The sequence below is a fragment of the Desmodus rotundus genome, chromosome 2 (genome assembly GCF_022682495.2).
Source record: "Desmodus rotundus isolate HL8 chromosome 2, HLdesRot8A.1, whole genome shotgun sequence".
Taxonomy (NCBI): Eukaryota; Metazoa; Chordata; class Mammalia; order Chiroptera; family Phyllostomidae; genus Desmodus; species Desmodus rotundus.
The window spans coordinates 98031570-98058568 of record NC_071388.1 but is presented as its reverse complement, the minus strand read 5'-3'; the positions used below and the strand labels follow the sequence as shown (position 1 = coordinate 98058568).

General features: G+C 38.4%; 2 protein-coding genes across 4 annotated transcripts in view; one reads left to right on the top strand and one right to left on the bottom strand.

The window, feature by feature from the left end:
• Nucleotides 1-20619, bottom strand: part of GTF2E1 (general transcription factor IIE subunit 1) — a 46050-nt gene extending 25431 nt beyond the window's left edge. The window contains exons 1-2 of the mRNA XM_024578076.3: nt 20493-20619; nt 15014-15491 (exon numbers count right to left, since the gene is read on the bottom strand). Of these exons, the coding sequence (XP_024433844.1) occupies nt 15014-15461 (448 nt within the window). The 5' untranslated portion in view covers nt 15462-15491; nt 20493-20619. The remainder of the gene's footprint in view (nt 1-15013; nt 15492-20492) is intronic.
• A 133-nt stretch (nt 20620-20752) lies between these two features.
• The window catches only part of RABL3 (RAB, member of RAS oncogene family like 3), a 49993-nt gene continuing 43746 nt past the window's right edge, over nt 20753-26999 (top strand). For all 3 annotated transcript variants that reach the window (XM_045186018.2, XM_024578182.3, XM_045186020.2), the window contains exons 1-2: nt 20753-20827; nt 25429-25520. In XM_045186018.2, coding sequence (XP_045041953.1) covers nt 20782-20827; nt 25429-25520 — 138 coding nt within the window. In that variant the 5' untranslated portion in view covers nt 20753-20781. The remainder of the gene's footprint in view (nt 20828-25428; nt 25521-26999) is intronic.

Here is a 26999-nt window from a genome sequence, read left to right as displayed (position 1 = left end):
CAATAAGTCAGTTCTTAACAGTGTTTTCATAAAAATCACTAGTGAAATTTTAAGTTAATACCCAGGCCCATCCCAGAGATTCTGATTCAATAGTTCTGGAGTGGGGCCCAGGAATGTAAATTTTCAAAGTTCCACACGGAATTCTAATGCATACCCTTGGTGGAGAGCTGCTGTTAAATAATCAATATGATAAATATCCCAACTCTTCTTGTAAGTGGACCACTTTGCACTAAGTATTGTGCAAAGAATATAGTACTCAAGCATGAGAGAAGAAACTGAAATCGAAGCTCATAACTCTTTGCCATTTTCCCCTTCCCTCACATTAAAATAAGGCAAAAATTAGAAATAACAAATCCAAGCCAAGGAGAACATGCAAGCTACATCCAAGAATGTGGCAGCAGGGGGAAAAACGAAGACTACAAAGATTCTTTAGGCAAAGCTTGACAAATGATGGGATGGGAGTAAGAAAAAGAAGTTCAATGATAACACATTTGTTGATCATCTACATTCACAAACCACAAAAGAAGTAGGAGAGCTATGTCACAGATACTCTCATATGTTCATCAGAGCCAAGTCTGTGTCAATAGTATCAGCCAAATCCAACATAGGAGGGAATAACGACTCAGAGAGGTTAAGTTTACTAGGTCATAACTAAAAACAAAAGTCATTAAGTCTGATTCAATACAAATCTTTCTGACTCAAAAGACGAAATTCACAGCACCATCCTGAATCACACCTCACTTTCCCAACATCTATAATCCCTGCCAGATACAATTTAGCAAGGTCTCCCCATGTATACACATAGGCTTTAATTTCTTAAAATACAAAACAGAGGGAGAAAGGGTCTGTAACAAAGAATTTATTTACCAAACATTAAGTGCCTTTCACATACTTGGCATTTACTCACCTGAGGCTTTTTTTTTAAGCTGAGTCTTAATGTAGCAAGTTTGCCAGAGGATCAAAATTTATGTAGTTGTAACTAACAGGCACTGAAAATAGGGAGAAAAAATATCTTATACAAATAAATATTTTAAAACTCTGTATGTGGGTTGTCTATTCAGTAGTATTCAATATACAAAAGTCCAAATTCTATAACTCAGGACTCTTCCAATGAAAGTATGTATCCCCAAACTGAGAAAAGAAATGAAGTTCTCCTTAGTTTGAAAAGAGAAAAAATGCTTTGGAACTTTACCTTAATTGAAGAAAAGAGCACAAAGCATATTATGAGTCAATTCCCCTCTTTAGAACTGTATTTTTCCCTCTTCACTGCAGTATATACTGGGTTGGCCAAAAAGTTTGTTTGTTTTTTTCCACACAAAGGCTAGTAGCGCTTACTTGCCTTTAACTTCATTTGAAGCAATCTTGTTAGATTGTATTGTGAGAGCTGTCATGTGAGTGCGCATTTTTTAAAAAACATCAAAATTGGTGAATTTTTGTGTAGCCATTTTAGTATTAAAGATAGAAAAAAATTTAGTATTAAAGATGGAAGAAAATGTTAAGCAACATTTTTGGCATATTATACTTTATTATTCCAAGAAAGGTACAAACACAACTGAAATGCAAAAAAATCTGTGCAGTGTATGGAGAAGGTACTGTGACTGATCAACTTCGTCAAAAGTGATTTGCTTAAATATAAGCAGTGACACCATAAAAGTCCTAGAGGAGAACACAGGCAGGAAAATCTCAGATATTCCACGCAGCAATATTTTCACCAATATGTCCCCTAGAGCAAGGAACATAAAGGAAAGAATAAACAAATGGGACTTCATCAAATTAAAAAGCTTCTGTATAGCTAAAGAAACCATCAGCAAAATGAAAAGGGAACCAACAGTATGGGAAAACATATTTGCAAATGATACCTTGGACAAGGGTTTGATCTCCAAAATATATAAAGAACTCACACGACTCCACTCCAGGAAGACAAACAACCCAATTAATAAGTGGGCAAAGGACCTGAACACACACTTCTCCAAGGAGGACATACGAGGGCCCAGAGACATATGAAAGGATGCTCAGCATCACTAGCCATCAGAGAGATGCAAATTAAAACCACAATGAGATACCACTTCACACCGGTCAGAATGGCCATCATAAAGAAATCAACAAACAACAAGTGTTGGAGAGGATGCGGAGAAAAGGGAACCCTAGTGTGCGCTGTTGGTGGGAATGCAGACAGTTGCAGCCACTGTGGAAAACAGTATGGAATTTCCTCAGAAAACTAAAAATGGAACTGCCTTTTGACCCAGCAATTCCACTGCTGGGACTATATCCTAAGACTATATTCCTGAAACATCAATTGAAAGGAACCTATGCACCCCACTGTTCATAACAGTGCAATTTATAATAGCTAAGTGCTAGAAACAGCCTAAGTACCCATCAGTAAATGAGTGGATGAAAAAACTGTGGTACATTCACAGAATGGAATACTATGCAGCAGAAAAAAAAGGAGCTCCTACCCTTCACGACAGCATGGATGGATCTGGAAAGCATTGTGCTAAGTGAAATAAGCCAGGTGGTGAAAGACAAATACCACGTGATCTCACCTATAAGTGGAACCTGATCAACAAAACAAACAAGCAAGCAAAGAATAAACAGAGACATTGAAATAAAGAACAGACTGATGGTAACCAGAGGGGAGGAGGGAGAGGGATAATGGGGAAAATAGTGGAAGGGTCATCAAGGAACACATATAAAGGATACATGGACAAAGCTAAAGGGGGTAGGATCAAGGGTGGGAGGCAGGGGGAGTGGAGGTGGGGAAATGGAGAGACAACTATACTTTCAAAACAATTAAAAAGAAGAAGAAAAAGTGGTTTGCGAAGTTTTGTGCTAGAGATTTTCTTGATGGACAATGCTCCATGGTTGGGTAGACCAGCTGAAGTTGATAGCAATCAAATAGACACATTAATTGAGAACAATCAATGTTACACCACATGGAGATAGCCAACATACTCAAAATATCCAAATCAATAGTTATTGTTGAAAATGAAAAACGTGTCTTTTATTTTATGGATTTTCTTGGCCAACTCAATACAATGAATAGGTCATCAGCAACTGTCAAGAATTCACTGTCAAAGATTTTTCAAAGGTACTAGTTGCAGTAGGAATATTATTCAGCCATTTACCTACCAAAAGGAGAAGGAGGAGGGGAAGAGGAAGGAGGATGAGAAGAAGAAATTAAAATAAGCCCAATTCTTTTGATATGGCACAGGTGCTGCAGTGGCAGTCAAGTCACAGACAAGTCCTCACGGCCGGCTCAGGACCCAGGGAGGATCAAACGTCTGCTGCTGCAGGGCCCTGACACCCAGCACAGGGGGACTCATGTCCCAAGGATCTCCCACCTTCTGCCTTCCTAGTCCAGCCAATCATCTTCTGAGCCACTTTGGTGAACTCATGTTCTTGTGGGGAGTAAACAAGACAAAAAGTAACACTAGGTGTTGATAAGTATAAAAAAGAAAAACAAAGTAGGGAAAGAGGATGAAGAAAAAGGAGGGTGATAGAAAGGGATATTGCTCTATCATACAGGATGGAGCCAAAGTAGGTTTACAGTTGTGAGTATGCAAAGCAGTTTATTCTTGTATTATCTTCCATACAAACAGCTGTAAACCTACATTTGCCCCCACCCTGTATATAGGAAACTCAGGGATGGCCTCTCTGATACAGCGATGAGTGAGCAAAGACTTAAAAGAACAGTATAGGGACATTTGGCCAAAAGGAAAACAGCATGTAAAAGGCAGATAAAGCGAAGGCACGCCTGGTGCACGCAAGACACAAAGATGGTCAGTGAGCCTGTTGTGGAGTGAACGTGGAAGAGAGCGGTAGGAAAAAAGTCTCTGAAATAAGAGGTGAGGGTTGATAAAAGCCCTTATAAGTTCTGTTAAGTTCTGACTTTACTTAGTGAAGGGGGAAGCCTTAGGAAAGTTTCAAAAACAAAGAGTGACATTACGTGATGTGCTTTTCAGAAGGGTCACTGGCTGCCATGCAAATAGCCCATAGGAGCAGCAAGACTGAAAGCAAGGAGGCTAGCTAAGAAAGTCATATAAACCATTATCTCTTGCTTAGATAAGGTTCTGGAGAACCCTAGGGGGAAAAAAAATAAATTCCCTGAATAAACTCACCTTCACTCAACAAGCTTCCAGGAAAAACAATAAAACAAAAGACGAACAGTTCCCTGTTAAAACCAACTAACCAGGACCAGATCTCCTAAGATTTTAGTGAGATAAAGAGGAAACCACAAAACTTCAAAGACATATCACTCACACATGTGACTAATGTTACCAATCACCATATATAACTTAGGAAACATATATGGAGATTGTTTTGCCTCCCACAGAATATTTTATAGATCATGTACATAAGGGGAAAGGGAATGAACTGGGGAGCTTAGTTAAATGAGACTGCTGAAAAATTGTAAATACTGTTCTCCACTATGCCACATGTTTCTGAAGATAGCATAATTCAACAGCACATATTTTCTATATGAACACGACTATAACCACGAGTTTCAATTCCTAACCAAGACTTTCAAATTATCCAAAGGTAACTAACATCATCTTCTAAGAGCAGCGATAAAACAACCCCAAGCTTCTTTATACTTTTAAAATGTCAACTATTCTCCAAATGAAAGGGTGTTATGAAATTAAAGTTGAGACAAACCATATATGGTATAGAACAGACTGAACTTAACATTTTATACATGCTAAAAAAAGGTCTAGAATGTTTAAAGGATTTGCCCAAGGTAGTAGTTACTAACATGGTCCAAGACTAGAAGTCAGGGCTCTGGATCCTAATGCACTGCCACGTTACTGTCTTAATCATTGCCCCCCCCCAAAAAAATCCCCCCCAAAAAACCCCTTCCAGGAATGACATGTTAACTGAGTATACCAACTAGGCAAAAGGACTCAATATAGTAAGTGCTCTAAAAAACCCTGACAATACTAATAGAAGTTGACCAAGCATTGTAATAACCATAAGCTGTTATAACAACAAAACATTTAATTAAGAATCACTTTGCTTTCTTAGATTTCAAAAGGGCTGTGGAGGCGGGGGCAGTTGGTGTTGAGTGGGGTTGGGATATAAGGTGAGAGGGCTGGAAGACACCCAAAGTTAACAGTTGCTAACACCCTGAAAGGCGGTGAGAGTGGGGGCTAGGTGCAGTGGGAGAACACAGAGGAAAAACTAGGTTTGCCGTTTTATTCTACATATTTTTCTAAATTTACATTCACATATTACTTACATATTTTTAGAAGGAAAACAAATGTTATCTTGAATCCTTCAAAAGCACTCAACTCCCTCTTAACTGACGTGAAGAAGTTACACAGTCATTCTTGGGCCATTATTCAAAGTATTATCAAGTCCTTTGTTATAACTTTCATAATGCTAAAGGTGCATATATATTAAAATGCTAGTCTCAAAAAGTCACCTTTTATTCTAATTTCCAAACTTTATTTGATAAAACAAATCTCTTCAGTGTAATTGGGCAGGGGGAAATGTCCAGGAAAAGGAACTGCTATTATAAAATAGTAACAGACACGACAGGTACATAGTTATATATTTATATTATTTTACCTATAATAAAAAAGAATTTTAAAAATCACACTTTAACAATTCACTGCACAACACCTAACTCTGTAAGATACTCATTTGCTTGCATGCAAAAGGAAAACAATAAGAAGGTTTAATGTATTTTTAAATTCAGAATATCTCAAATATATTAATGATATACACAACAAAACTCCACACCCCAAAATTCAAGTTATCAATGAAATTGGCTTCTGTCCTTCCTTAAATAGACACATCTAGGTTTGGTAACAATCATGCATCATTCCTACATTCCGTAAGTCTTCTTACACAGGGGAAAACATACTGTGCCTGGGAGGGAGAGCAACATACTTAAGGGTGGTAGTTCGGTGAATACTAAAGCTAACAATAAATTCCATAAATTAGGCCTAAATCAAATTCATCTCAACAAGCAGTGAACAGGCAAAAAGTCTGTGGTTTTGATAAAACTATTTGAAAGATAATAATTAATAGAATATTGCATGCCAGCATCAAAACTAAACGCAACTTTGCACAAATAACTTAGCCCATATATAATCAGTATCAACATACAACAAAGAAAAGGCAAATGACTTTTTTTTTAAAAGTTCTCAAATCTTCAAGATGAAACACAGCCAATTAAAAGAAAAAAAAAGTCTGCCCTAAAGTATTTTGGTGGGGGGGAGCACAGAGGAGGTAAAAAAGGGAAAACACTTGTTCCTTACTTTCTTTCCATACTTGTTTTTATTTAACTTTTTCTAATAATCACCTCCATCCCCCAAAATCCACACCTTTGAGCTTTCCAGTATCATTTCCTAATGAACTCATCCTGGGCAACATTCCACTCAGCAACTGAGCAAAAATAATCATAGAAAGATTTCTTTTTGTATTTGCATTTTTAGCATTTTAGGAATTGAAAGCACTGCTTTTATAAGCTCTCTCTTGTCCTAACTAGAAAGAGATAAAGAAAAAGCAGCCTGCTCTGTGAAGGTAGACATTAACAAATCCCCTAGGTTAAGGCAGGGATGTCAAACTCATTTTCACCAGGGGCCACATCAGCCCTGCAGTTGCCTTCAAAGGGCTGAATGTAATTTTAGGACTGTATACATATAACTACTCCTTAACGGTTAAGCGAGAGCTCGGCGCTGCTGCTGGGTAGAAACAAGGTGCCAGGCTGGATAAAATAAGGTGGAGGGCTGGATTTGGCCCACGGGCCTTGTGTTTGCCACCTATGGGTTAAGGAAACTGAAGAGGAATTTTAATCAGGACACTCATCTGTCTATAAATCAAAAAGCTGTTCCTGCCGTCACAAGGCAAGAATAGGCTCATATAACTTAACCCCAAATTTCTACATATAAAGTTTACTTGAATATTCCAAATGACTTAGAACTAACCACTAGAATTACAACAATTTCCATTACTAGCTATTTTTAAGATTTATTTATTAGATACTGTACTTATTTTATTTAATAGTTAGTTATTAAGAACTTCTTTTACACTAATTCTAAAATCTGTCTCTAAGTAATTTCATGGAGCCACACAAAACAAGCTGAGTCTCCATGAAAGCTATCATATTCTTCCCTAACCTTCAATTTAAAGCATCTTAGAAATCTATATAGCCCTAGGTTTATGTATTACTTTATAAGAATACTCCAACATAGCTGAATACTCCAACTTCATGCCTGAAGTACACCACATGCATGTACAGATGTACTCACACACAATTTGATGAGCTGAACAAGATAAAATAACCTCTGAATTCTTTTTTTTTAAAGATTTTATTTATTTTTTGAGACAGAGGGTAAGAGAATGAAAAAGAGAGGGAGAGAAACATTGATGTGTGTGAGATACATCAATTCGCTGCCTTTTGCACTCCCCCAACTGGGGACCCGGCCTGCAACCCAGGCCTGCGCCCTGACTGGGAATTGAGCCAGAGATCTTTTGGTTAGCAGGCCTGCCTCAATCCACTGAGCCACACCAGCCAGGGCAATAATCTCTAAATTCTTATTCCTAAGATTTTACTATACACTTATAAGATTTATTTTTTACAAATTTAACTTTTTTCAGGAGACATCTGGTCAAGATGTAGGTGTAGGTAAACGCAGCTCACCTCCTTGCACAACCACAGCAAAATTACAGCTAAACTACAAAACAACTATCATTCAGAACCATCAGATATTCAGGCTGTATGGAAGTCCAACTACTAAGGAATTACAGAAACCACATTCATCCAGATGGGTAGAAAGGGCAGAGTGGCAGACACTCAGAACAGGTTGGTCCCAAACTCATGTGTGGTGGATATAAAACAGAGGGATATGTCAAGAGTGAGGGATCACAACCCCCTATCATACCACCCAGCCTGGGGTTCCAGTGCTAAAAAGATAAATCTCCATAACTTCGGGCTGTAAAAACCAGTGGGGGTTGGGTCAGCAGAAAAAACTGTGGGATTCTCAGGTGTCTCTTCTTGGAGGGCCCTACACACACAGACTTACTCAGACTCACTCTCTCTGGGCTCCAGCACTGGGGCAGCACCTTGAAAGGCACCAGTGGCATACAGGGAGGAACTGAAGTATCTGGCATCAAGGTGAGAGCTGGGGGACAGCTTCATCCTGGACAGAACTGCAAACAGTAGTCATTGTTCCTTTTCTGAGCCCTCCCCAACACAAAGCACATGCAGTGGCAACATATCTGAGTCTCCATCAAACTGGCTCAGCCCCGCCCTCATAATTACCTAAGGTTCATTCCCATCCAACCTGCAGACCCACCCAAGCTAGTAACAGTGGCTTTTCCATATGAATGGCCAGGCTAAGCACAGGATTCAGACCTTCCTAAATCTGCTCAAACAAGCCACAGCTGAGCCCAGCTCTGTACCTCTTGCTGGGTGCACACAGGCCTGACACTAGCAGCAGCCATCTGCAGACAGCTTTATAGCTTACACCAAGGGGCCCCAAACCGAACACAGGTGGTGGCTGACCTTGGCCTGCACCACCTAGGAAATGCACCGCCTGTGCACCCAGCAGACAGTTACAGACCATGTTGGAGTACCACCACCCAATCATTTCCACAATCTACGGAGGGAGGTGGTTAATGGCCAGTGGTCACAGATAGTCCCAGCAGCTGTCTGGCCTGGGTAAATCCCTCCCATTGACCTGCTGACAGCAATAAAGACTCAGCTACAAAAGGAGAGAGTACTCAGCCATCATGGAAGGCACACCTTCAGTACCCAGCTTGGGTGATAGGGGAGGCTGTGCCACTGGACCCTATAGGACACCTACTACATTAGGCCACACTATCAAGACAGAGTCAAAGCAGTTCTACCTAATACATAGAAACAAACACATGGAGGCTGCCAAAATGAGGGGACAAAAAAATATGGCCGAAATGAAAGAACAGATCAAAACTCCAGAAAAAGAATGAACAAAATAAACATAAACAATCTATCAGATGCAGAGTTCAAAACACTGGTCAAAAGGATGCTCAAGGAACTCAGTAGGTACTTCAACAGCATAAAAATGATCCAATCAGAAATGAGGGAGGCACTAACTGAAATAAAGAACAATTTACAAGAAATCAACAGTGGAGTGGATGAAGCCAAGAACCAAGTCAATGATTTGGAACATAAGGAAGAAAAAGGCATCCAATCAGTATAGAAAGAAGAAAAAAGAATCTAAAAATCAAGGACAGTATAAGGAGCCTCTGGGACTACTTCAAGCACTGCAACATTCATATGATAGAGGTGCTGAAGGAGAAGAGAGAGAGCAAGAAAGTAGAAACCTATTTGAAAAAATAATAAAAGAAAACTTCCCTAATTTGGTGAAGGAAATAGACATACGGGTATAGGAAGCACAGAGTCCCAAATAAGATGGATACAAAGAGGCCCACACCAAGACGCATCTAAAATGCCAAAGGTTAAAGATAATGAATCTTCAAAGCAGCTAGAGAAAAGAACATAATTATCTACAAAGGAGTTCCCATAAGACTATCAGCTAGCTGATTTCTCAAAAGAAACTTTGCAGTCTAAAAGGGACAGGCAAGAAGTATTCAAAGGGGTGAAAAGTGATGAAAAGGACCTACAACCTAGGTTACTCTATCCAGCAAAGCTATCATGTAGAATCCAGGGCAGATAAAGTGCTTCGCAGACAAGGTAAAGCTAAAGGGCTTCATCACCACCACACCATTATTATATGAAATGTTAAAGGGACTTATTTAAGAAAAAGAAAATCAAAACTATTAACATTAAAATGGCAATAAACACATGACTATCGGCAATTGAATCTAAAAAACAAACTAAGCAAACAAGCTTAACAGAATTATAGATATGGAGAACATTGGGATGGTGGCCAGTTGGGAGGGGCTCTTGGGGAATGGGAGAAAACGTGAGGGAATTAAGAAGTACAAATTGGTAGTTACAGGATAGGCAGAGGGATGTTAAGAACAAGTATAGGAAATGGAGTTGCCAAAGAACTTATACGCATGCCCCATGGACATGAACAAAGGAGGGGGGATCTCTGGAGGGAGTAGGCAGTGCTGCATGGAGGGAGGCAGAGGGGGAAATATTAGGACAACTGTAATAGCATAATCAATAAAATAAAAATAAAATAAAATAAATTTTAACTTATTTCAAACTTTATTTACAATGGGATGCCCAGGTCTCCAGATGATTTCAGCAATAGGTGCTCCCAAACTGTTTGTGTTTCAAACACCGAAAAACTTTATCCTATTCACAATAAACAACAGTGCCATATATACTTTTACAGAAGCTATAAAGCTATATTCTTTCACCCTGTATTCCAACTGCTGAGAATTCTGAAGAAAACACTTGAAGAGGAATAAAACGGTATATACAAAAGTATTCCAAGCATTATATCGACGCTACGAAAAAAATAGATAAAAATCAAGGTGCTAAAAAGATGCAGAAAGGAAAATGGGGGAGGGAGGTGGAACCTCACCTATTAAAACATTTTTTAAACAATAGATAGGAATAAGAGTTTGGTACATTAAGGAACGAAGAGATCACAAACTATTTTTGGCTATGATTATAATTATGGTAATAGCTAGTGGTTTTGTGGGTAATATTTTCACTTCAAAATTATCTCTGGCCTTATGGCTACATAATTTTTAAATAAAAATGGAAAATACAAAGCCATTTCCATATCATCTGGCCTTAACATCTAAAGAGAGAATACGAACTCCCCTTTTGGGGAAGCCGTGTTGCTGAATGTAACTTAGAAGTACCATTAACTAAATTACCCATGGCTGAGATTGCTAAAGTAGAAATACTAAATCTATTTACATGTCAGAAAGCTTGCTAAATCTAAAAGCATGCACTTATGAACCACACGATGCTACTTTGCTGATTTGAGGAATTTCATGTTGTTTTTGTTTTGATTACTTAAACCCTGATACTTCAGGAAGCAAAACAACTAGTTTTGCCTGGTTAAATTTTTGAAACCAGACACTAGTGGGCAAGGCCAGGTAATTCCATTTTAATGATATTAAAGTATCTCGACATACTGTAATGGAAAAACCTCAGTCTTTTTTCCTTTCTGTGTAGGGAAAACCCCAGTTCTTCTCTATTTGTGTTTCTTCACTGTGTGTCTCCTTTACCAGTCACATATAACACTTCACTTCTGACACGTCTGGTGACCAAACGTATGGCGGTTTTACCCCACACCGAGCAATTCTCGGTAATATCTGCTGTGTGTCCTACCATTCAACTCAATTCTGACACGGTCTACCTAGAGACAGCATCACATTCTATAGGTTAAGGGCTCAGTCCTACAAGATTGCTCCTCGGTTCCCAGTTTAGAAACCAGTTTGCATGCTCAGGTTATCTCCCGTTCTTCTGTATAACTGACTATAAATTAGAGGTTCCAATGACAACCCCGTCCACCCTGGGTTCAATTAATTTGCTAAAGCAGCTGCAGAATTCAGGGAAACACTTATATTTACCAGTTTATTAAAGGATGTGATAAAGGATACAGATGAGTATCTAAGTGGAAGAGCTGTGTAGGGCAAGGTATGCGGAATGGGGCTCAGAGCTTCTACGCCCTGTCCAGGCATGCCACATTCCCAGCACTTCCACGTCAGCGGGTTCACCAACTTGGAAGCTCTCTAAACGTCATACTTGGCGGATTTTATGGAGGCTTCTTCACACAGGCAAAAATGGATTATTAACTCCATTTCAGTCCTCCTTTGTCTTTAGAGAAAGGGGGATGGGGCTGACAATTCCAAACTTCTAATCATGACTTGATCTTTCTGGTGACCAGCCCTGATCCAGCAGCCCACCACAGCTGCCTCATTAGAACAGAAGACATTTCTATCACCCGTGAAATTACAAGGATTCCTTTTCAGGAGCCCTGAGTCAGGAATAGCAGTCAAAGGACAAATAGTATAAAAGATGATTCTAGTGTTCTTATCACTCAAGGGTTTTATGAGGTCTGTCCAAGGAACCAGGCAGAGACCAATACATTATTACTGCACACATACAACCATCAAACATCTGGAGAGAGTTCAACCCAAGAACACCAAAGACGAAACCTAATGGAAAGTATGGAGAGAACCTACAATCTTTTCTTTTTTTTTTAAGATTTTATTTATTGATTTTTACAGAGTGGGAAGGGAGGGAGAAAGAAAGGAAGAGAAACACTGATGTGTGAGAGAAACATCGATTGGTTGCCTCTCCCATGCCCGCAACTGGGGACCAAGCCCATAACCCAGGCAAGTGCCCTGACCGGGACAGAACCGGCAACCTTTTGCTTCATGGGATAACACTGAGTCACACTGGACAAGGTAGAACCTACCATCTTTGGAGAAAAGAGAGATGAGGTAGAAAGCTGTAAACTGAATAGTAAGATCTCTGGCTTACGTGTGCATTAACCTTGATAAAATAACTCCTGTGGGACTCAGAGTTTCCTGAGTCCAGAGCTTCCAGATGCTCATCTCGGAGTCACTACTCTCTGGCCGGTAGCAAAGAGCTGCCCATACATATGATTTAAGAACTTTTATCAGGGAAGCAGTAAAGTCTAGAAGGCTTCAAATATAATTCCTGAATACCCCCCTATTTGATAAAGTAACAGTCGAACCTAGTAACTGTTGAGATGGCAATGGAGATAGCCCACCAGACACCCCCATTATTTGGTCAGAATATCATTCTCTAAAAGCAGCCAGGAAATAGAATAGCTTTGTATAAGTCTGGGCTTAGAATGAAAACTGTAATCTATTAATTTAAACAGAGCATTAATATTACAGTATTACAGCAGAAAAAGTCCTCTCCTCCTCTGATACACATACCAAATGTTTATTTCCCATCTTCTTCAAAATGAGTGGGAAGGGAATGAATACTGAGCAACACAGGAAGGCAGCAGAGAGAAAAAGACCAAAGTTTCTAAAGGGAATGTATAGACCATAGGAGGGTGTCGAATTATTAATAGTACAAAACAAAACTAACAAGCAGGCTGGGTCCTAATATCACCCAATCAGCACATTCTCTCCTTAAAGGAAAGTCCATATGAAAAGCCAAATTATAATCAAAAGGTAAAATGACTTATTCTTGCTTTCTTGGAATCCCTTCTTTCCACCTTCATGCTGACCATAACTTTCTTATTAAAAATATTCTTTGTTCAGACTGACCACAAAACAACTATTTCAGTTTTAGCTCTCTTTCATAAAATGTTTTCATGCCCCTACCCTATCTCAACTCCCTAATTCAAACAAACTTGACTATATTCGGGTGTTAGGCCACCTCTTCCACAGGCCACCCACCAGTTGATTACAACTAGCTTCATTCAGACACTGATCTTAGGTGAAATTCGAAGAGCATCATGGATCAGTCTCATAAATACTCATACATAAGTAGTGGAGTAACTTCCTTTCAGAAAGCTTCATGAAATTAAATAAGAGTCAAATGATGAGTAAATGTAGTAGAAGTACATCACTTTAGATTACCCTCTCTGAGGGACTGGATAACACCTTCCACTGCAGTCAAGAGAGGTGAGGACGACCACTATAACACCAACCTCTGCAGAAGATCACAAAGCCAAAACCCAGAGCTCCTTTAAGAAATCTGTTAGAATGAACAGCAAAAATCACGAGATTTTCCTAGTCTGTTTTGAAAGAGCTCGATATACTCTACAAACTTCCTCTATAGCACACTCAAGCAATTCTTACACTCAGGATGGTTAAGATTTTGTTACAGCCAAGGTTCTTCATAGTTAATTCTGTTCAAGGTAAACAGGTTCAGACAAAATAGTTCAGACAAAATAAACATTGAACACAAATTGGAATTCTTTAAATGACTTTTCATCAAAATGACTGCTTTACAGTAAATAAGGAAAAAAAAGTCATAGTCTATCTTTAGCTCTTTTTGTTAATAATCTTAATTGATATTGATATTCCCCATTTTTAAATAATTAAAACTTTTAAAATGTACAATATATAACATATATTAAAATTAGAAAATTAAACAGTACACAAATTTCTAATTTCCTACAATAAAACATTTCATGTATAAAAGTTTAAATTACATTTTGATAGTTTTTTTAAAGGCAGATTTATGAACTAAAAAGGAACCTATACTCCTGAATTCAGCCATAACAAAGGGACAATCTAACTTAAAAGCATGACTCTTTCTATAATTTTTTACCTCTCAAAAATAATACCTAATTGATCCACTGAGTAATTAGCAAAACTATAATCTCTTTACAAGTTTACAAGTGACAAGACAAAATAATTATGCAACCCAGCACTTTAAAGTTTTTCATGTTAATGCAATCTATATTGTACTTTTGGAAAACGTGTCTTGTAAATTCTGGTTGATAAAAAAAAGTCCTTAAAATTAAAGTATTTAAATGAAGCAAATTATATATCTTGTTGACAATTTTCTTCCACTAATTAATGGCCAAGAGATTATATATCTACCCACTTATTAACTTGAAAAGGGTGCCCCTCTTATTTCATCTGGCTCTTACCTTTTAGGTCTCAGCTGTTGCTTCAAGCTCTTCCAGAGGCTTTTCCAGATTAGGCGCCCTAGTTATGTACTCCTGATAGCACTTTAAACTTCCACCGACATAACATTTATATACACTGTATCGTAACCGTCTGGCAGTGACTGGGACAAGTAGGTGCTCAAACGTTTGTTGAATGAAGAGGTCAAAAGTAAAGTCAGAATAGCCTCAAAGTGGTAGAGAAATCAACCCCTCAGATCGGGCTGTAGCTGTAAGTAAGGGATAGAGGTCGGGGAGCGGAGGTAGGAAGGCCATGGGTGCAAGAGAGTACTCCCTTGTGAAGGAGATTAACAGTCAACAGGACAGTAAGACTAAGAAAAACCATATGGTGATTTACTTTTATATATCCATTTACTTTTATAATGCCGTACATAATTGGTTTAAAAATTAGATGAAACAATTTAAGAAAAAGGATACATATTTTATTTTTTAAAGTTACTAAAAAGATTCATAAACTAGAAAAGTCTCACCTGTCATAGGATCAAAGAGCTGATTAGCTTCTAAATCTGTAAAAGTATTAGAACAGACAGGACATTTGAAGGAAGCCCGGTTGGTGGAATCTCTCTCATCAGTTTCAATCCTCCTTCTCATGTGGTCCAATTTATATTTTACCACATTAACAAGAGTACGATAATTGATAAAGTAGTAGTTATGGCGAGTGGTTTTCCCATCTGCAGCAGTCTCTACTCTCATTCTGCATTTGATGAACTTGTCTCCCTTTAAATTATTCAAAACTGATCGAAGTTGCTTCCGATCAAACTTGAGCAGCTCCAGCATATCCTCCTCTTTCACACAAGGGTTCCGGATCAAGATGTCCAAGGCCAAAGCATGTTCAATGCCATAAAACCCCCGGATCACATACTTGGCCAACCTCTTCAATGCTGCAGGAACCTCGGTGAGGACATCTGGGTCTGCCATCTTTTAGCAGCAAACTTCACTTTAAATGTACTAAATTCAGGAAAAAAGAGAAGATTACCTAGGTATAATAAGGACATAGTAATCATTTTAAATCTAGAATGATCAACCCACTAGGGAGCTACCACTACTCTTGGAGTGCCACAAAGGCACTCAAATCTTTATTTTATAAGACTTAAAAAAGACTTATAATGCCTAAGCATTTCACAGAGAACAATATTCTCCTCCAGAGTACACAAAAGGTTACACCTAAAAAGCTTGACATATTTCTTAAATGGCTAATCTCATGATCTACATGTGCTTGATTCAAAAAATTAACTTACTACTTATAGCAATAATACATATCAAACCCACTTTATTTCAGAAAGAGAAACAAAAAAACTAAGTGAAGTCACACTATTCTTATTGTTACAGAGCTGTGAATTTTCAACCTTTTTCATCTCACTGCACACATAAACTAATTACTAAAATTCTGCCACACACCAAAAATATTTTTTTTGCCAGTCTGAAAAAAAAAAATAGGTAAAATTTTGATTCACTCACACCAGACAATTATTGTTCCATTGGCTGTTGTCATTTTTTTAATTTGACAGTCTAAGGGAAAAGAGGTCAGTGCCTCTGACTAGTCAGGTATGGCATGTTTTAAATATTATTGCTGCACACCAGCTGAAAATCGCTGCTGTACATCTTTGGGGACGTTGGAAACCCCTGGAGAAGCCTAGCAGTTAGTATATCCTTAGAGTGTCTTTATTTCTTGAGTAAAATTTTTCGACCAAGATAGATTTTAGAATGTTTTACACAGCCACGTTCTCACAATAAAATAACAACAAACCCATAAACACATAAGTAACCACGAACTAGGTGTTTAGCAAAATTGTTATAAATACGAAAGAAATGAACACTTAGATCCAGCCAGCTTTACCAACCTTGCAAAGTTAAATCCAATGACCAAGTAAATACCATCCAGTACTTAAAAAAAAAGGAACCCAAAATATTCTTAAATACTGGAAGCCTTGCAGAACAAAGCAACTGTACCCAGTTCTTATGTCATGACCCAGAAATCTGTCTTACAGAAGCTCAGAATGGCATGAGGCAGACTCTCATGTAATCGTCAAAAAGCATGGGCTCTGGGTTTCTGATTTAGAGAGCCTGTGTTTTAGTAGCTGCATGGTCCTGAGCAAGTCCCATAAACCACCACAAGCTACACTTTAGTCTCTGAGAAATAACAATATTAATTACCTCAATGAGGCTGTTGTGATGAATAAATGAGAATATACGTAATGTGCTTGTGAAGCTCTTGTTAATAATAGATTCCATATTGATTTAATATGTCCCAAACTAAATATGGTCAGGCTATCCACACAGACTACGTCAAATGAAATTCCATACACCATAGGGACATTTTTAACAGATATCCCATTAAACTATTCCAATAAAGAATCATATTCTGTTAGCACCAGTTTCTACTGAACATTTTATTTAAAATCTGTGGTTATCAACCCTATTAGATTTAATATCTCTTTTTATGAGAGATATTTGCATATCTACAGTACTGTGCTAAAAAGATTCCTAAATAACCAATCTATACACATAATTGGGGTGAGGATGGGAAGTTATTTATAATAAAAAAATACAGGGTCCAGCACAAATAACACCCTTTTTAATTACATAAAAATCTTTTATTACAAAATCATAAGCATGTAATTCTGTAACATAACAATATCACACTCAAGCACACCACATGACATTTTAGGTGAAATGTTCAAATTGCTGTCCATCTCGTGTGAGACATTCACGACCCTACCAACCACACTCAGTGGTGTTACTTCTGCCAGACCCTGAACATATTTCATATTGTAAAAACTCAGGCATGACTATATAAGAGATAACAAAGTAGCACCTACATCCAAACCTGTGATCCTACAGCCTTCCTATTATCCCAAGGCTCAAGGGTGCCAGGCGAGTGCCTGGGTTCAACATCAAAGTAGTATCATAACATACTGTCAGATGCATCTTGTTCTCCTTCCCAATATGGTTGATTCAATTTTTTTTTAACATGTTCAACAATTGGCAAAACACAAAATATGGCTTCAGAAACATCCAACAGACCAAAGAATGGCATACAAATGACAAAATAACCTAAATAACCTATTTTTCCAATATTATTTCCTACTATTGTATTCCCGTCCCTAAACTCCCAACATATACACTCCATACCTGGAATCAATGGTTCTCAACCCTGGCTGTAAAGTAGAATCATCTAGGGAGCATTTTCAAATACCCACTTGGGCCCCATTCTCAGAGATTCTGTTTCAGCTGGTCTGGGAGGGTCATATTAGACATCATCTTATTTTAAAAGCTCTTTAGGTGACTCCAGTAAACAGAAAAAGTCCCTGACCACTGCACCAGACAAACCTGGTGACTAGCTATTACACACCCTGCCAACGTACATCCTGCAAGACCCTGTACCCCTTATTTAGCCTGTTTCCATTTCCTGAAACAACTGAGGTGGTCTTAAAGATGTGAGCAAGGGAGTGACACGAGGACTCTGCAGTCCAAACAGTTTTGAGTTTTGAGTTCCAGTTCCACCATTTCCGAGCTTGTGGCCCTGAAAATTCTCAGTCTGTTTCCTCATGCATAAAAAGTGATTAACAGTGCCTTTCTCATAAAGGTGATGCTGTACAGATTAGAGATAACTCATGTAAAATAGGCTGCTTACAGAGCTGACATCATGAGCTCCATTAAGTACTGGCATTTATAATACAGCCCCCTATTTTGAAAAGTGACTCTTATGACACTATGAAGAATGGACTGAGATGAGTGAAGACGGACACACTGTAGAAGTATTAGGAACTACAGTAGTCAAACCTGAACCAAGAAAGAGAGCAAAAAACCTGAACGAAGAAAGAGAGCAAAAAATTGCAAGAGAACAGGATGAATGAAACTTATTACAGAAACAAAATCAAAAGGACCGAATAATATATTGGAAATGGAGTAAAAAAGTAGGAAAATTTTAAATACTGATAGTTATTTGGGTTTTTAAAATAAATTTTATTGAGGTAAAATATACGTAACAAAATTTACCAATTAACCATTTCTAAGTATATAGTTCAGTGGTATTACATACACTCATAATGTTGTGTAACTATCACCACCATCCATCTCCGTAACTCTTCACCTTGAAAAACTGAAATGCTATACTCATTAAACAATAAGATACAGCTATGTTTTAAGCAGTGTAACTAGGAAAAGCACTACTATGAAAAATAGTATGACACCTGAAGAACAGGTTTGGAAGAAGTGAGGCATTCACTTATAGTTGCTTGTCTTTGAGGAAATACCACAGAATATTCCCGTGAAGATGTCCAGCACGTAGCTGAAAAAGTGAAACTGGAGCTCAGGAAAGAAGTCACGCCACTTTGTTCAAAATGTCTACCTTCTAAAATCATCCTTCCTGACCTGTCTTCTCTCCTCTATCACTTCTACTTCCCCACATATGCTCAATCTCCTACTCAATCTCTGCATTTTTTATATTATTTAGGTCAGAGGTCCCAAACTGGCAGCCTCTGCCACATTGTCTGATCAAAAGAATGTATTGAAACTTTTCTGAGTTATGTGTCAACATTTAAAAGTAGTGGGACTCCATGTAAATCTCAAGTTTCAGCTCCTCTTGGAAACTTCTGAGGAAAAGATCAGGTTTCCAAATGGAAAAAATAAGCTGAAAAGCATTTGTCACTTTTAAACAGGGAAAGAGCTTGACTGGCTAGCCTCTGGAAATTTTTAAGTGTGTGACCTCTAACGGTAGGCCCTATTTTCTTTTTTTTTCTTTTTCTTTTTTTTTTTTTTGCCTGAGTCTAAATCCCTCCCAGTCTCACCTACCTCCTACCCAGCACAGATCCGGAAAGATCTTGTTTTTAAATCCTATGTACTCTAATCCCACAATCATTGAAGAACTACTGTGTACCAGGCACAGGGTTGGAGAAACAAAGTTGAAATGAAAGAATTCTCTGCACTGTCTATCCCTGTCAGTCTTATCTCCAGCCACACTGGCATGCTCTCAATTCCATCAGCCACTCATGCCTTCCCCACTTCCAGACCTCTGCACATGCTGTTCTCTCTGCCCCAACTCTGTTCTCCTAAGTATCCTTCACATCTCAAAGGAATTTCCTTAGAAAAACCGATCCGGATTCCCCTTAATAGCTTTAACGAGTTCCCATAACTTTTCCCAACGTTCTTCGTTGCAGTAAATAGACTTGTACTTCTCCATATTTAACTGAGAGCAGGGATATCGTGTTCATCTTGACTTTGCAGAATCCAGCCCAGCCAGTCAAGTACTTCCACAAAACTTTCAATAGATCTCCTAAGCACTTGTTCTCCCAACATGCCCACCCTGCCAGCTTCCCCCCAATTTACTTCCCTCCACTGCTGCTTCCAGAGTAGAAAAACAAGCTATTGGAAACCTTCTTAAACTCCAAATGATTTTAAGCTGGAAGCAACAGGCTCAAATTCGCAATTTTAAAAGATTATGCTGACTGCCGGTATAAAATAAAAGGAGAAAGGAAAGGATGTGGCGGTCCCGTTTATTAATCCAGAAGATTATTTCAGTATACTACTATTTCAGTTCTGTAAGAATGTGGATCCTATACATTTAACTGTAGTTTTCTCGGTTACCACGTTTTACTCATAGTACTCTCTACGCCTTCATACGTAAGGCAGCTGCATACCACCGCGGAACCTCTGGACCCAGCTGCCCTCCACGAGCCCGGTTCAGTAATGGTCACTCCTCCCCACACTGCAAGACCCCCAGTTCCCGCGGATTCTGCCAGCTGAGTCCAGGGACCACACTCGGTGGAGCCGAGCCCGTCACACCCGAGGTCGCACACGGGCCGCTCCCGTGGTTCTTTGGAGGACCAAGTCAAAACAGTAGCTAAGCAGACAAGGGTAGCTAAAGAGAAAGGAGCGAAAAGGAGGAGAAACCTTGAATGCGACTCCGGGCCAGAGAACCCAGAACAAGGAACAGGGAACAAGCTTTACCAAAGCGAATCCTCGAACACTCGCACTACAGCTTCCCTCAGCGCCTCAACTACCGGCTTAAACGAGTCTCGACACTCGTGCGACAAAGTAAACGCCTTATTTCTGCGACCAGCTTTGGAAACCACTACTCGCTACTTTTAACCAGGTCGGCCAATCAGAACACTGAAGCCATCAATGAAGACAGTCAAACTCTGATTGGCCAATGAAATTGAAGGGTCGGCCCTACATACCCAGCTCTGATTGGCCTACAATCCGGAACAGGCGTTAACCCCAGAAAGGCATTGGCAAGATGGCCTCCCTGGATCGGGTGAAGGTACTGGTGTTGGGAGACTCAGGTGAGCTGCTTAACCCAACTCTTGGGCTCCTGACACTTTTAAATCACCCGATAACTAATACTTCCTCCCTCCGCCAAATAACAGGCTCCGGCCCGCGGCTGAAATCCTTCTCAAAGCCTAAAGACTACACTTCCCAGAGGACTTTGCTGTGTTTGACGATGTGGTGGCCTCGCGCGGATAGGGCCGCGGAGTGCCGGCCCTTCTCCACTTTCGCTGCTTTCGACGATCGTCTCCTAGACGATCGTAACTTGGCTCGTGTGGTCAATTCCTTTGTTTTAAAAAGATAAGCGGACATTGCGTGTTCTGTTGGGCGCGGTGCTAGGGAAACAAGTTAGGACCGTGCCTTCAAGAGAAAAGTGTTGCGGAGGGTTGTAACTGACAGAACGGGTTTGAACCCAGAGTCCGCATACTTAAATACTAAGCTATATTATGAAATGAAATATTGGATGATTGTCCTGTTTTTCTCTGAATTGGGCTTGATTTGTTTGTTCTCTTTGATCTTAATTGAAAACCATTACGTACTAGGTTGTAAGAAATAGAGATATTAAGATAAGGGCCATATTATGAAGTAGCTAGGACTTAATGCTGAGCCCAGTTTAATGCTAGTATTAGAATTCTTTTGACACCTTTGGACATTTGAGAACTCGAAAGTATGCATTTCTCTCTCCTACCTCTCTATCCTTCCTCTCACCATGACCTCCATTCCTACGCTTCTCATGAACTTGGAATAAATGCTAACCTTGCATTTCGTAGATGTGCTTTTCAGGAGTTGACCTTTGAGTATGTGTTGTGAGCAAAGAGATTGTGCCACATGCTGGGAAATGGACAGAACATACCCCAAAGAGCTTGAAAACTACCCTTACAGAACTGAATGGCATAGTTGCGGAAAGGAAGAGGTCAAAAACATTTTCACCTTGCCTGAAGATTTCTTGCATTATAAAATATTTTACAGAGAGCATTCTTTAAAATTCTCTTAAGAAAGCTACATTATGAAATAAAACATTTATGTCAGCTCCAGTTCTTTAGCTTGAGGTCGTGCTGAAGTTAGTTTAATAAAATCACTCAGTTTTACAGATAAAGAAAGTAATGGTGGTCTAATTTGGCAAGAGAATCACCACGTAGGATTTACAACTGAAATACAGAGCTAACACAGTTCAATGATATTTGAAGTAGGTGTCCCTTCCTTTTATAATTCCCTTTTGTATTGCATCAAACAGTTATTTCATGTTAGGTATTGTTGGAAATAGTCCATTTTTCTCCCCCCAAACACTTATATATGTAATGCAGAACAGGCACTGTATTAGGTGCTAGGGTTATAACTGGAATCAATGCATTACATAACAGGGTTTCATTGGCTGCTGTATTGAAGAGAAGTGATCAGGAAATTAGTAAGCTTTTTTCATTACACTGTTCATTATAACTCAATTGTAAAACATAAGACAGAAGGCCCACCAGAAAAGTGACTGATCTTGTTACACAGTCAGTGATGTTAGGCTACTTGTGTAAAGTCAGTTACTGCTTTTTTATCATTTCCCTTTTAACAGTGATTTGCTATTGGACAGGTTAGAATATACTTCTTACACTTCATCAGCCTTTGTATTCAAACTTCAAAGTTTACTTTTGAGTAAAGGATTATTTCCCTCATGAAACTTGGAGGATTTCACAAATATACAAAGGGATTTAGAGATTTGTTTTGTGTCATGGAGATATTTGATGATTTAGTAAGGAATTCTGAAAGTCTCACTAATAGGCACATGCTGACTCTTTGTTCTTTCAGATATAAGGGATGTGCTAAATACATTACCAACAACTATTTTCGGAGCTGGTATTTAATTGTATTGGGCCTTTTACCACGTCCCTCCCCCCAACAAATCAATGAGTTTTTAAATCTAATTTAGTCCTAATAGCGAAATCATAGAATCAGAACCTCCCAAAATTCTTAAAGAAATGAATAGTTAGCCGTTGTTTCTGGTATGTCAATTTTTCTTACTGTTTAGAATTCATTCAGTGTTAGCTAACTCTTACCACCCAAAGTTGATTCATGGAGAGCTGTAGGTGTTACTGCCTAAAAATGCTTACTCTGATACAGTTAAGATTAACTAGAAGCTCAAACCTTGCATCAGACTGGAAACTGCTTAGATATGTGCCTCTAACATAAACTTACATGCCAACACAAAAATCAACAGCATGCGCCAGAAATCACAGATGCAGTGCAGTCAATACAAAGACAAAAAACTAAGTTTAAGTGACAAAAATAAATGTCTATGCAGAGAATAAAAGGGAAACCTGGGAAAATGTTTGATTCAATTACATGAGACAGCTAATATATAAAGAGATCATGAAAATAACACTAAGCAGCTACATAACGTTGAGGTGCAACAAAACTTGCAGGCGTATGTGTATGGCTGGTGGCACAGTAACCAGATGAAAGTCATCAATATATATTAAGAACTTTAAATGTTTATTTCCTTTTACATGTGAATTTCACTTCTGGGGATATATACCAATGAAGTAATTTTAACTGTAAACAAAAGTTTAAACAAATTTTTTTCTTAGCGTAGTGAAAATTTCAAAACACCCTAAATATCTAATAATGAGGGAATGGTTAAGTAAATTGTTATGTCAGTGTTCTGAACTACAATGGAGACATTACATATGTTAGGGAAATTCTGCATTAATGGAAAACTTTAGTCACTAAATAAATACTAATTAAGAACCTGTTCTGAGTACTGGAGGTTAGGGGTGCGTGGGGCAGGGAAGATGAGTAAAACCCAATCTCAATCCTCCAAGAAATTAAAATTAAACAAAGTGAATAAAATATAAAACCTATAAACAAAAAAGTATAACAATGTTTTAAGTGTTCTGAAAAAATTTACAGGGTACAGTTGGAGAACCAGAGGATGGTGGATTATGTACTTAGTTCTCTCTGTGTGGAATCAGAAAAGACTTTATAACTAGAATGATGCCGAGTGTTGACAGATTAATTCATTAGGCCGGCCAATGGAGGGAAGGGCTGGGGGAGAATGGGTAGTATATTGCAGACAGAACCAGATCTGTAAACAGATCTGATTTATTGTTTTAAGTACACCATGTATATCTTCACAATAATAATCTGCTTATAGAAAACCCTGCTTATGGAATTAAACCTACATTTTGACGATAGTGCTCTTCAGGTGATTTTTTCCCCCCTTTTTAAAAATACTTTCCAGTTGTCTGTAAATATAACTTTATGTAATAAAAAAACAAAAGTGATAGGCTCCTACATAAAAATGCAAAGAAAACTCACAAAGAAATAGTCTAATTTTTTTTTTAATCCTCACCCGAGGAAATGTTTATTACTTTTGGAGAGAGAGGAAGGGAGAGGAAGAAAGAGAAACATCGATGTGAGAGAACCATTGATTGATTGTCTTCAGTATGTGCCCTGACTGGGTGATTGAACCCGCAACCTAGGTGTGTGCCCTGATGCTCCAACCAACTGAGCCACTCCACCCCGGCATCTAAATTTCTGATACAACTAATGATGCATAAAAATTCACCAACCATGCTTGACATAATGGCATCAAAATGCTGTTAATTGAATGAGTGACTCCATCAATATACAGGGAGAACTCATTTTCTTTCCCCCTCATACAGATTGCTCTGAACCCAGGAAAACTAAAGGAAAATAAAGTGCTGCCTTAAGGTAAAGTGCTGTGATGTGGAAGAGGAAGTAGAGTTGTGCTTTTTCCCTAAAGGGTAAAGCTGGGCCAAGTAGTTGTCTGCCTTTTAAAATTTACTGAGGGAGAATTGGAATGTCCAGATAAGGAAATGTGAAATGGTGAGTCCCTATTACTGACAGTGTTCAAGCACAATCTGGAAGACCACCTAACAGGGTGCTGTGGAGGGACCTCTCCATTGGTGATCAGGATGGAGGATTACCTTCAGGATATGTTAATGTACAATTCTAAAATAGGCTGAATATGCCCTACTGGAGTGACTCAGTTGGTTGAGCGCCATCCAGAAAAGCAAAAGTTCACGGTTGGGTTCCCAGTCGGGGCACTTGCCTGGGTTGTGGCCCAGTCCCCAGTTGGGTTGCATGGGAGAAGCAACAAATTGATGTTTCTCTCACACAGTGATGTTTGTTTCTCTCCCTTCCTCCCTCCCTTCCCTTCTCTCTCAAAATAAATAAAAGAAATCTTTAAAAAAATAAATAGTCTGAACAGATGAAATCATTCAAAAGGAAAGGATTGGTTCACATGAGATTGCCCTAGAACAGTAGTTCTCAAAGTGAGGAGGCCCCTGGACTAGCAGCATCATCATCACCAGGGAGTTTGTTAGAAGTGCAAAAGTGTTGAGCTCTGCAACTGACCTGCTGAATAGCAAACTGGGGGCAGAACCCAGCATTCTGTGTTTTAACAAGCCCTTATTAAGTGAATTTTAGAGAGTACTTTCCTTGACCATCTATTTATTGATAAATCTTATTAAATGGTTGGTATGGTGTGAACACGCTTTAAACAACTGTACTTTACATACCACTAGTGCTGCATATTTCCAGTTATACCTTTGCCATAATAGACTTTGGCATGTGTCTTGTATGACTACAGTTCTTGTATCTTTTACAGGTGTTGGGAAATCTTCACTTGTTCATCTTCTATGCCAAAATCAAGTGCTGGGAAATCCATCATGGACTGTGGGCTGCTCAGTAGATGTCAGAGTATGTTTCCTATATTTTAGTTTTTAGTAGTCATATTCAAAATAACTTGTTCAAACTATCCGGTCCAGCACAAATAACACCCCTTTTTATATAAAATATTTTATTACAAAATCATAAACATGTAATTCTGTAATGTAACAATATCACACATAAGCACACCATATGACATTTTAGGTGAAATGTTCAACATAAAACTATAAATTATTACACCCATATTTTTACCCTACCAACCACACTCAAGCAGGCGTTACTTCTGCCGGGCCCTGTATGTAATCAAATTACAGTACTATGGTCAAAATTAAATGATGGTAAAAACTGGGCTTTAATAAGCACCTACTCTGTGCTGGATACTATGCCTCTGTGCTGGATACAAATGCTTTACATATCTCTGCTTATTAAATCTTTTCTAATTTGTTAGATACAGCTGCAGAACGCAAGGCATAGAGAAGTAAAGTAACTTGACCAAATTCACTCAGTGCTTAACAAGCAGAGTCAGGTTTTGATCCCTGTTAGTCTGATTCCAGAGACTTCAGTTTTAATGACTGTGCTTTTTATGTAAAGTTCACTTTACATCTCCATAAATAATTCTGCCTTAGCCTTTGCCACTGAAAAGTCCAACTTTTGGCTAGAAATAGTGCAAAGGCAAAAGCTTCTGGAGCCTTATGTCTAGGTCATCTGTTCCACCTCACATTTCAGAAACACAAGTGCAGATTCCACTGAATTAAGTATATTCCCAGATATTGTTGGTGTTTGCTAATTCCAACTGCTCCATTGCAAGTGTCTCTTCTGCAGGCATACATCTCTCCATTGAATTAAGAAATAAATAGGGGAGGGATGGTAATTAGCTGGATTGACAGTTATTTTCCTTTAGTTCTTTGAAGCTGTTTTTCCACAGGCTGTTTATTTTGCTGCTGATTAGAAATCTTCCATCAGAAATCTTAGATGTTATGTAGTTTTGCTAACCTAAGTCTAGATGTGAATTAGTTATTAGCCATTCTATTCAGAAGTTGTACTTCTCATAGCTCTCTTCATTTTTCAAAAATTTTAACCATTATCTGTTTTTCTTCATTCCCTCAGTTCTCCCCTTTTGAACTTCTATTAGAGTTTTGTCTTCTGTATTTTTTAATTGAACTTTCACATTTTCTATTCTTTATTTCTCCTTAATTCTGGATGACGTACTCCTATTTTCCAGTTAACTAAGAGTCTCTTCACTTATGTCTAATTTGCTTTTAATATATCCACTCAATTATCATTTTCGTATTCTAGTTTTTAGATGTTATTTTTTGTTCTTTTGCAAATGTCAAAATTTTTCAAAATATCCTAATCTTTCATAATGATTTTACTTTTTTATTTTAATATTTTTTACTTGCCCTTGGAATGTTCTATTTTTTTTCTGGGTGGATGGTAGATATCCTATTTTCCTGACTCTACTTCATAAAAATGTATCTTTTTGTACGGTTTGTAATTTTTTGAAGATGA